This window comes from Coregonus lavaretus (genome assembly GCF_964263955.1).
Source record: "Coregonus lavaretus genome assembly, chromosome: 8".
In the NCBI taxonomy this organism is placed as follows: Eukaryota; Metazoa; Chordata; class Actinopteri; order Salmoniformes; family Salmonidae; genus Coregonus; species Coregonus lavaretus.
In genome coordinates this window covers 43183902-43196090 of record NC_139995.1, presented here as the reverse complement: position 1 = coordinate 43196090, position 12189 = coordinate 43183902, and the positions used below count along the sequence as shown (strand labels likewise).

At 43.8% G+C, this 12189-nt stretch overlaps 1 protein-coding gene across 1 annotated transcript in view; it reads right to left on the bottom strand.

Annotated features, from left to right (window-relative positions):
* Window positions 1–12189, bottom strand: part of LOC311133504 (plasma membrane calcium-transporting ATPase 1-like) — a 182613-nt gene that overhangs the window by 35365 nt on the left and 135059 nt on the right. Inside the window, exons 14-18 of the mRNA XM_084167000.1 lie at window positions 11624–11803; window positions 11383–11470; window positions 10799–10905; window positions 7338–7529; window positions 6693–6906 (exon numbers count right to left, since the gene is read on the bottom strand). Coding sequence (XP_084023126.1) covers window positions 6693–6906; window positions 7338–7529; window positions 10799–10905; window positions 11383–11470; window positions 11624–11803 — 781 coding nt within the window. The remainder of the gene's footprint in view (window positions 1–6692; window positions 6907–7337; window positions 7530–10798; window positions 10906–11382; window positions 11471–11623; window positions 11804–12189) is intronic.

The window sequence follows — 12189 nt, the reverse complement described above, 5'->3', positions numbered from 1 at the left end:
TTGTTGGTCAGACCAGGAGACATCACAAAAATGTGTCTTTTCATGAAAATGTATGTAGGGTCCGAACGGTTTTAGACAACAAACAAATATGACCCCTCTATGGAAATATGAGACTCATGAACAGGGTGGTGTTCTCTGTTTTGCTCAACGTTCCCTCACAAGTGTCATGGGACTCGTCTGAAGTCGGTACAGCCGATCTGCCAACTTCTGTCTGTAGCATCTGAACGGTTTGGGCTACACATTAATATGATCCCTCTATGGAAAGACTCGACTCTCACAAACAAGATGGTATTCTCAGTTTCGCTCTACGATCCCCACAAGTGACCCGTCTGAAGGTAACCCGGTACTGGGACAAAAAATGGATGGAAGTGAATAGGGGGCGTATAGACCACATCTATACTGTCTCCACAGTGGTCCGGGCTAGAACCAACGTTGGCCTGTTTTATTGATTTTCAGAAGGCTTTCGACTGGGTGAAGAGACCTTCTTCCTTTTAGACTAATTAAAATGGGCTCAGGTCAATGACCTCAGGACTGGCTGGTTTCCAACCCCTTACGTACTCTCACCCACTTTATTTGCACTATATGTTAATGATATATATGATTTAGCCCTACAAATCAAACAAACTAAACTTGGTGTTGAAGTTGCAGATGCAGTGCATTCGGAAAGTATTCACACCCCTTGACTTTTTCCACATTTTGTTACGTTACAGCCTTACTCGAAAATAGATTTTAAAAAATAACACTACACACAAGACCCCAATAATCAATCTACACACAAGACCCCATAATGACAAAGTGAAAACTGTTTTTTTAGACTTTTTTGCAAATGTATTAAAAATAAAAAACAGAAATAACTTATTTACGTAAGTATTCAGACCCTTTGCTATGAGACTCGAAATTGAGCTTAGGTGCATCCTGTTTTTTTTATCATCCTTGAGCTGTTTCTTAAATGGAAGAAGTTTGGAACTACCAAGACTCTTCCTAGAGCAGGCCGCCCGGCCAAACGGAGCAATCGGGGGAAAAGGGCCTTGTTCAGGGGGATGACCAAGAACCCGATGGTCACTCTGACAGAGCTCCAGAGTTCCTCTGTGGAGATGGGAGAACTTCCCAGAAGGACAACCATCTCTGCAGCACTCCACCAATCAGGCCTTTATGGTAGAGTGGCCAGACGGAAGCCACTCCTCAGTAAAAGGCACATGACAGCCCGCTTGGAGTTTGCCAAAAGGCACCTAAAGGACTCTCAGACCATGAGAAACAAGATTTAACTCTTTGGCCTGAATGCCAAGCGTCACATCTGGAGGAAACCTGGCACCATCCCTACGGTGAAGCATTGTGGTGGCAGCATCATGCTGTGGGGATGTTTTTCAGCGGCAGGGACTGTGAGACTAGTCAGGATCGAGGGAAAGATGAACGGAGAAAAGTACAGAGAGATCCTTGATGAAAACCTGCTCCAGAGCGCTCAGGACCTCAGACTGGGCCGAAGGTTCACCATCCAACAGGACAACGACCCTAAGCACAAGAGTGGCTTCAGGACAATTCTCTGAATGTCCTTGAGTGGCCCAGCCAGAGCCCGGACTTGAACGCGATCGAACATCTCTGGAGAGAAAATAGCTGTGCAGCGACGCTCCCCATCCAACCTGACAGAGCTTGAGAGGATCTGCAGAGAAGAATGGGAGAAACTCCCCAAATACAGGTGTGCCAAGCTTGTAGCGTCATACCCCTGAAGACTCGAGGCTGCCAAAGGTGCTTCAACAAAGTACTGAGTAAAGGGCCTGAATACTTGTGCAAATATGATATTTCAGGTGGGGTTTGTTTTATACATTTTCTAAAATTTATAAAAACCTGTTTTTGCTTCGTCATTATGGGGTAGATTTATGAGATTTTTTTTTAAATGTGTGAAGCCTGATGTCTAAACTAGACTTTCTAGATGTCTGGGTGCATGACACCAACCCAGATGTTCTGGTTATCTCAGAGACCTGGCTGAATAATTTGATTATGGATAAGGATGTTTCCATTGCGGACAACAACATTTTCAGATGTGATAGACAAAAAAGGGGGGAGGGGCGGGCATTTATGTAAAATCTAGTCTTATGGCATCATGCTCTCTTAGCATCTCTGTCCCCAAAATGTGTCTACCTCCCCCCAGCAGAGGGGTTGGTATTATTTCTGATTATTTAAAACCCTTTCTGGTATCAGAACTGGTTGTGTCAGGAGATCTAAATCTTGATTGGCTTACACATGCCTGAGATCAGTTTAAGAATATCTGTCTTGAGTTCAACTCGACTCAGCTGATAACAAAACCCACTCGGATTAATGTAAAAAAACCTAGCAAACTCCTCATTGATTGACCTTATCCTGACTAACCGTCCCCATAAGTATTTGGCTAGTGGTGTTTTTGCAAATGATATCAGCGACCACTGGCCTATTGCTTGCATTAGAGATACCAGATTGAAAAACTCTGACCCTCGTATAATTGTGAAGATAAAACATTTTTTTATCTCGCATGCCCCTTTCAAGCAACTCAGAGTCAAAAAACAAACTAATCCAAAGTACTCTCCTGTACTCTCAGACCTCTTGATAAGAAATCAAGCCTGGGTCAAGGCTAGACAAGCTGGCTCATTAGCTGATTGGCAGCTATTTAGGCAATTGAGAAAAAGGTGCACTGCCTCATTTAAACAGGCCAAATCAAACTACTTCCTTAGAGCTACGGTAGACTCTGTTAGTGATCCCTCTAAATTCTGTAAAACTGTTAATTCACTGAAGCGGGGTAATTCCTCTACTTCCCTGCCTAAGCAAGTAGTTTTAGACTCCTGTGTCATTATTTTTAAAAGTTAAGATTTGTGATGCTTATAGTCAGCATTTTATCTCAGCTTATATCTTATTTGAAAGAAATGGTGGTCATACTGGTCTGGGCCAGTCAGTTGACTGTTCTTCCCACATTCAGCCTCCAGTTGCCTCGATGGATGATCAGTCAACCTCACGTGACTTGGGAAATGGTAGTCAGGGTTTTTCTTTTTGGCAACTCACAGAAACAGACGTTATTGCTGCCTTATTAGCTATTGACACCAGGAAGTCATTAGGGGTGACAATTTGTAAATGGTATTCTTAATGTTAATCAATCTGGATTCAGACCTAAACATAGTACCACTACGGCTACCATGCTTATTGTAAATGATATTACAAATGCCTTAAATGCTAGAAAGAGCTTTTGATACTGTAGACCAAACTCGGTCCTCGGGACACCAAGGGGTGCACATTTAGTTTTTTGCCCTAACACTACACAGCCGATTCAAAATGATCAAAGCTTGATAATTAGTTGAATATTTGAATCAGCTGTGTAGTGCTAGGGCAAAAACCAAAACGTGCTCCCCTTGGGGTCCCGAGCACAGAGTTTGGAAAACCCTGCTGTAGACCATGCTATTCTGTTTAATAAACTGTCCTCAATAAGGTTCGGTACTGATGCTTGCAGATGGTTTCATAATTATCTCAATGACAGAGGTGGTCAAATCTGAGTTCCTTGAGTTACATAAAGGGTTGCCCCAAGATTCGATACTCGGCCCACTATGCTGTAAAAATGTGTAATATTAATTTGTATGCAGATGATATAGTGTTGTATTCCATTGCTCCATCGGTTGGCCAAGCCTTTTCAAATTTGAAATCACATTTTCTAGCACTGCAGTGGTCACTATTGGATCTAAAGTAAGTGCTAAAAGCAAACAAAACAAAATTGTCATTAAAAAAATATGTCACTGAGCTGGTGAAGAAGTTTAAGTTTCTTTTGCAGAAACAAAGCATGTCTGACTTTTGTTAATAGGAAGGAAATTGTCCAGGCCATTTTTATGTCTATTTTAGAATATGGGGATATTATCTATATGCATGCAGCAGCATCTACACTTAAACCACTAGATGCTGTTTTCCATTGTGCCATTAGGTTTATTACTGGTGATGGTTATAGAACTCACCATTGTGTTTGTATCAAAAGGTGGGCTGGGCCTCTTTGTATGTAAGGAGAGAGCAGCTTTTTCTTGTGTTTATCTACAAAGCACTCATGCAGAAACTTCCTATGTATCTATCATCATTAATGAAATGTAGACTTACAAATTACCAAACCCAGTCACAGGCTTGGATAACACTGGAGGCCCCGTCGATCTCCACAGAGTTGGGTAAAACTGCTGTTAGGTTTTTTTGCTCACAGATACAGTGGGGAAAAAAAGTATTTAGTCAGCCACCCATTGTGCATGTTCTCCCACTTAAAAAGATGAGAGAGGCCTGTAATTTTCATCATAGGTACACGTCACCTATGACAGACAAAATCAGAAAAGAAATTCCAGAAAATCACATTGTAGGATTTTTAATGAATTTATTTGCAAATTATGGTGGAAAATAAGTATTTGGTCAATAACAAAAGTTTCTCAATACTTTGTTATATACCCTTTGTTGGCAATGACACAGGTCAAATGTTTTCTGTAAGTCTTCACAAGGTTTTCACACACTGTTGCTGGTATTTTGGCCCATTCCTCCATGCAGATCTCCTCTAGAGCAGTGATGTTTTGGGGCTGTCGCTGGGCAACACAGACTTTCAACTCCCCCCAAAGATTTTCTATAGGGTTGAGATCTGGAGACTGGCTAGGCCACTCCAGGACCTTGAAATGCTTCTTACGAAGCCACTCCTTCGTTGCCCGGGCGGTGTGTTTGGGATCATTGTCATGCTGAAAGACCCAGCCACGTTTCATCTTCAATGCCCTTGTTGATGGAAGGAGGTTTTCACTCAAAATCTCACGATACATGGCCCCATTCATTCTTTCCTTTACACGGATCAGTCGTCCTGGTCTCTTTGCAGAAAAACAGCCCCAAAGCATGATGTTTCCACCCCCATGCTTCACAGTAGGTATGGTGTTCTTTGGATGCAACTCAGCATTCTTTGTCCTCCAAACACGACGAGTTGAGTTTTTACCAAAAAGTTATATTTTGGTTTCATCTGACCATATGACATTCTCCCAATCTCCTTCTGGATCATCCAAATGCACTCTAGCAAACTTCAGACGGGCCTGGCGTAAGCAGGGGGACACGTCTGGCACTGCAGGATTTGAGTCCCTGGTGGCGTAGTGTGTTACTGATGGTAGGCTTTGTTACTTTGGTCCCAGCTCTCTGCAGGTCATTCACTAGGCCCCCCCGTGTGGTTCTGGGATTTTTGCTCACCGTTCTTGTGATCATTTTGACCCCACGGTGTGAGATCTTGCGTGGAGCCCCAGATCGAGGGAGATTATCAGTGGTCTTGTATGTCTTCCATTTCCTAATAATTGCTCCCACAGTTGATTTCTTCAAACCAAGCTGCTTACCTATTGCAGATTCAGTCTTCCCAGCCTGGTGCAGGTCTACAAATTTGTTTCTGGTGTCCTTTGACAGCTCTTTGGTCTTGGCCATAGTGGAGTTTGGAGTGTGACTGTTTGAGGTTGTGGACAGGTGTCTTTTATACTGATAACAAGTTCAAACAGGTGCCATTAATACAGGTAACGAGTGGAGGACAGAGGAGCCTCTTAAAGAAGAAGTTACAGGTCTGTGAGAGCCAGAAATCTTACTTGTTTGTAGGTGACCAAATACTTATTTTCCACCATAATTTGCAAATAAATTCATAAAAAATCCTACAATGTGATTTTCTGGATTTTTTTCTCTCAATTAGTCTGTCATAGTTGACGTGTACCTATGATGAAAATTACAGGCATCTCTCATCTTTTTAAGTGGGAGAACTTGCACAATTGGTGGCTGACTAAATACTTTTTTTCCCCACTGTATCTCTGAAATGAGATATTCTGGTCCCCCATGGTCAGTTCAGAGAAACGACCAGAGACCTCTATGTTGATAAATGTGTCTGTTTTTCTTAATATGTTTGTAATTTTGTATATTGTATATGCTTGATGTATTTATACAGGACTCATCTGTAAAAGAGATCCTAGTCTCAGTATGACTTCCCTGTCAAATTAAAAGTTTAAAAATAAAAGTGGAAACCCAGCCCCGGGCCGTTTTAGAAGGACAATACCAATGCATACAATAGAAAGCGATTTTACAGTGACAAATTGATGTTTGAAGTGTAAATATACTAAGTACATAGATATTTGATGTACAGTCATTGTTGAGTGAATGTCACGTATCTAGTAGTTCAAACTCTTATTTTCTCCAGTGTTCTATGTATTTTAGACAGTATAGTCTCGCCAGCGAACAGCAGGGAGAAGATGATGGTGAGCTGGTATAAACTAGTTCTAACTCCATGTGTTCCAGTATGGTCTAACTCCATGTGTTCCAGTGCGGTCTAACTCCATGTGTTCCAGTATGGTCTAACTCCATGTGTTCCAGTATGGTCTAACTCCATGTGTTCCAGTATGGTCTAACTCCATGTGTTCCAGTGCGGTCTAACTCCATGTGTTCCAGTGTGGTCTAACTCCATGTGTTCCAGTGCGGTCTAACTCCATGTGTTCCAGTGCGGTCTAACTCCATGTGTTCCAGTATGGTCTAACTCCATGTGTTCCAGTGTGGTCTAACTCCATGTGTTCCAGTGCGGTCTAACTCCATGTGTTCCAGTGCGGTCTAACTCCATGTGTTCCAGTATGGTCTAACTCCATGTGTTCCAGTATGGTCTAACTCCATGTGTTCCAGTATGGTCTAACTCCATGTGTTCCAAAGTGTGATGGTCTCACCAGCGAACAGCAGGGTGAAGATGATTGTGAGCTGGTAGACGGCATGACCCAGGATGTTCTTCATCATGGTGCGGGAGATTAGGGGCTTATTGCGGCCATACGGCTTCCTCAGCAACAGGGACTCAGTGGGGGGTTCGGTGGCTAGGGCCAGGGAGGCCAGGGTGTCCATGATCAGGTTAACCCACAACATCTGCACCGCTTTCAGAGGAGAGTCCTGGAGAGAGAGAGAGAGAGAGAGAGAGAGAGAGAGAGAGAGAGAGAGAGAGAGAGAGAGAGAGAGAGAGACAGAGAGAGAGAGAGACAGAGAGACAGAGAGAGACGGAGAGACGGAGAGACGGAGAGAGAGAGACAGAGAGAGAGAGAGAGATAGATAGAGAGAGAGAAAGCATGAGTGTATGGTAGAGAGTAGGGGCGGCAGCTAGGCTAGCGGTTAAGAGCGTTGGGCCAGTAACCGAAAGGTCGCTGGTTCGAATCTCTGAGCCGACTAAATGAAAGCAAGGTACTTAACCCTAATTTCTCCTGTAAGTCGCTCTGCTAAATTATTCAAATGTAAAATAGATAGAGACAGGGTGGGAGAGAGAGAGAAATATAGGAGTGGGAGAAAATTAAAGCATCCCCATATGTTGACAGTGGTGCGTGTGTTACCTGTGTGATGCAGGCGCCAGTGAAGGCCACGATGACGGCCACCACGTTGACAGTGAGCTGGAACTGGAGGAACTTGGAGATGCTGTCGTAGACATTGCGGCCCCACATCACAGCCTTGACGATGCTGGTGAAGTTATCGTCAGTCAGAATGATATCTGATGCTTCCTTAGCCACGTCCGTACCGGCAATACCCTATCAGGAGACAGAGATGGAGGGTTTAAGGTCTATGGGGATTACGATGAGGTTAATGACGATGCTTATATCTGTGATGGTTTCCATAATTTTCATATGTTTTTACATATGCCCTCTCCACTGAACCTCCACTGCCTTTTCAGCCCAAACTTAATCCCAAGCCAACTGAGACTTTCAATCTCCATCATTGGTTGTTTTACTTTTTATGCACATGGAGATTCTTTGAAAAGCGCAATACAAGTTAAAAAATGTATGTATATTCCCTTTTTTTTATGAATTGCATTTATGTAGCACGTTTCATTAGATCAACTGCTCTATATTATATGGGGAACTCACCTCATCCACCACCAATGTGTAACACCCATGATTTTGAGCCAGATGTGACCTCAGTTTCATTCAGTCAGGGACATGAACCAGCTACATCATTGACAGCTGTTGAGTGGTTAGCGGTTCAGCACAAAATGGCTGCCGTGCATCAGCCAGGTGGATGATGGTGAGAAACCTAGCCACAGTGTTAAGTGTCAAAGTTTGAGTCCTGTTGAAAAGAACTAGCGTGCCTACAAGCAACCAGCCAGCATTTCATTGTAGGTTGGCACTGCATTCCACCCCTTTGACATCTGCCCTTTTCTCCTCTCAATCATGTGAATCAATTAACTTTGGAGAAGAAAGGCTAGCTATAAACAAGTATTTCATCTCTCCGCGATCCTTCATCTACACAGGAGATTTTGGGCAAATAACACCCTGAGCTATATCATTATCCTTTCTATTTTAAATTAATGTGCTTTCAATTTTCTTTCTCTTTCCCTCAAAGCTTTGTTCAACTCAGTCTATTTTCCTCATTACATATAAAGACTGAGTATTTCATTAAGATCTACAGGTACAGTGCATTCGGAAAGTATTCAGATCCATTAACTTTTTCCACATTTTGTTACGTTATAGCCTTATTCTAAAATTGATTGAATAAAAAATTCCCCTCATCAATCTACACACAATACCCCATAATAACAAAACGAAAACAGGTTTTTAGAAATGTTTGCAAATGTATTAAAAATATCAAACAGAAATACCTTATTTACGTAAGTATTCAGATCCTTTGCTATGAGCTCAGGTGTTTCCATGTATCATCCTTGAGATGTTTCTACACCAGTCTACATTTGGTCCCACAGATGAGAGTGTATGTCAGAGCAAAAACCAAGCCATGAGGTTGAAGGAATTGTCCGTAGAGCTACGAGACAGGATTGTGTCGAGGCACAGATCTGGGGAAGGGTACCAAAACATTTCTGGAGCATTGAAGGTCCCCAAGAACACAGCGGACTCCATCATTCTTAAATGGAAGAAGTTTGGAACCACCAAGATTCTACCCAGAGCTGGCCGCCCGGCCAAACTGAGCAATCGGGGGAGAAGGGCCTTGGTCTGGGAAGTGACCAAGAACCCGATGGTCACTCTGACAGAGCTCCAGAGTTCTGCTGTGGAGATGGGAGAACCTTCCAGAAGGACAACACACTCTGCAGCACTCCACCAATCAGGCCTTTATGGTAGAGTGGCCAGACGGAAGCCACTCCTCAGTAAAAGGCACATGACAGCCCGCTTGGAGTTTGCCAAAAGGCACCTAAAGGACTCTCAGACCATGAGAAACAAGATTCTCTGGTCTGATGAAACAAAGATTGAACTCTTTGGTCTGAATGCCAAGCGTCACGTCTGGAGGAAACCTGGCACCATCCCTACAGAGAATCATGGTGGTGGCAACATCATGCTGTGTGGAAGTTTTTCAGCAGCAGGGACTGGGAGACTAGTCAGGATCGAGGGAAAGATGAACGGAGAAAAGTACAGAGAGATCCTTGATGAAAACCTGCTCCAGAGCGCTCAGGACCTCAGACTGGGGTGAATGTTCACCTTCCAACAGGACAACGACCCTAAGCACACAGCCAAGACAATGTAGGAGTGGCTTCGGGACAAGTCTCTGAATGTCCTTGAGTGGCACAACCAGAGCCCGGACTTGAACCCGATCTAACATCTCTGAAGAGACCTGAAAATAGCCGTGCAGCGACCGCTCCCCATCCATCCTGACAGAGCTTGAGAGGATCTGCAGAGAAGAATGGGAGAAACTCCCCAAATACAGGTGTGCCAAGCTAGTAGCGTCATACCCAAGAAGACTCGAGGCCGTAATCGCTGCCAAAGGTGCTTCAACAAAGTGCTGAGCAAAGGGTCTGAATACTTACACAAATGTCAAATTTTTATTGACATTTTTTTTATTTTTTTTATTTGTTGCTTTGTCATTATGGGGTATTGTGTGTAGATTGATGAGGGAACAATTTTTTTAAATCAATTTTAGAATAAGGCTGTAATGTAACAAAATGTGGAAAAAGTCAAGGGGTCTGAATACTTTTCGAAGGCACTGTATGTGGGACTCTTTAAACGGTAATTTCCCCTCTCTATGTGTCTCTTTCTCTCACTCTCTCTGTGTCTCTCTCTCTCTGGCTCTCTGTCTCTAGCATATGTCTTGCTGATTGTCTTCAATACCATTAACTGCTCTTCCTGGCTTTAATGCCTCTTCCGTGTTACTAATTTATTCACAACCAGTCACCCAAGCTGTGGGGTCTCCCCGTTAATGTGACGGGCTCGACGAGGACATGTAGCCCACTGTTTGGCGGTCGAATGGGCGCTGTTCATCTCTCTAAGGAGGAGAAGGTAGGGAGTCTGGATGAATGTGAAGCTGATGATATTGGGCTGGGAATTAACTGAACCACAGGGGCGACTGGCAACCCAAACAACACTCCTCACAACGCCACACTGACACGGACTGCCAAGCACGCAGATAGATACACAGATTAACGGGCAGAATCAGATGCAAAATAAATATCAAATCAAATGAATTTGTATTGGTCACATACACATATTTAGCAGATGTTATTGCGGGTGTAGCGCGCGCGCACACACACACACACACACACACATTCTGTAATCCCCAAACCCAGAGGTCTTTCTGCTTAGGGTACAGTGTATGTGAACGTAGTGGGGATTGTCTGGTGATAAACAGATTTATCCAAGCATTACTACCTCTATTGATTTATTGTCTAATCACACAGCCATCGTAATGGAGGCACTTTGGAGTAAATTGGAGAGTTGCAGAGATAAGGTTTGGGCAAAATGAGCTTTTCATGGCTGTAGTGTAATTACTTGATAGGTTTTCTCTAAGAGGGAGTACAAAAAGAAGGAAAGTAGTGACAAGGGAACCATATAAACAGACTGATATGAATGGAGTGTGTTACCATAGCGAATCCAACATCAGCCTTCTTCAGGGCGGGGCCATCGTTAGTTCCGTCACCTGTCACAGCCACCACCTGTCGCGTCTCGAGGACGGTGCTGTCCATGATACCTGAGGGAGAGAAACAATACCACACCCCTCAGATCTCAACACACAGGACAGCAGTATACACATTAACTGAGACAGACACCCAGGGAATGTAATTCTTTGGGATGAACTTAACTAACAAATGCGGTCCACCCAATATTTCGAAAATGACTTTTTCGCATTTAATTAGCTTTTTCAGTGACAGAACTTCAGTGTATCTTTCGGTTAGTCTTCTAGTCAAGAGTCTCCATATTCATGACCCACACCTGCATTATGCCTTACTTCGCGCGTACCTTTCTCTATCCACCCCTCCACTGCCCCCCAACTGAGATGAAACAGGCTTTGAAGAGAACTGGGTTAGGCTGAGGGGGGTGGCAGTGCTACAGACCCCTGGGTCCACTGTGTTTGTGTGTCTATCACACATGAAAGAGATGACACATTTTTGGAAGGAAAAAGGAGGAAAAACAAGAAAAGGAGAGATATGTGACAGCTTTAACCCACCTTTGACCAGAGTGTGTTTGTCAGTGGGAGAGGAACGAGCCAGCACACGCAGGTTGGGCCACACCTTATCCAGACGCTCTTGCTCCACCTAGAGCACAGGGGTACACAGTGTCAGAGGGGCTGCATCTCTACTACTACTACAACTATTACTACATAATTTACGCCCCCATGACGGTCTCACCTCTAATATATCATAATAAAAGTCCCCCTTTCAAAATAAAAGTCCTGAGGTGTGTCTCACCTCTCCCTGGTCATTACGGATCAGCTGGTTGAACTCTTTGCCCTCCAGACACAGGAAGTCCTCGCCCGGCAACAGGATGCCACACTTGGTTGCTATGGCACGGGCGGTGTTGATGTTGTCCCCGGTAACCATGCGCACGGTGATGCCAGCCCTCTGGCACTTGAGTATAGCATCAGGTACCTTTAGGGGAGGGAGGAGAGAGTCATGACTTTAAGTTCACTACAAGGACATTGTTCATCCAGTATTTTGTAGTTATATGTCCACTTAAAAATTTAAAATACATTCCTTGGTATAGTACCAGTGCTGATCTCAGATCAGTCTGTGTAAGATGTGTGTATCTGAGTGTATTCTGTATGTATAGTCCCCTCCACACGTTCCCTACTCCATTTTGTACCACTGTTGATCTCAGTAACAGTGTCGCAGGTTATTTTAGTCTCTCTCTCAGCACGACAGTGTGATGCCCTGACAGCTTCTGCTCATTCCAGCGCAACCTCTCAACCCGCTGTGCGTGTGAGTCTCTCTCTCTCTGTGTGTCTGAGTGAAGTCTTCTGTAATTATCCACCCTC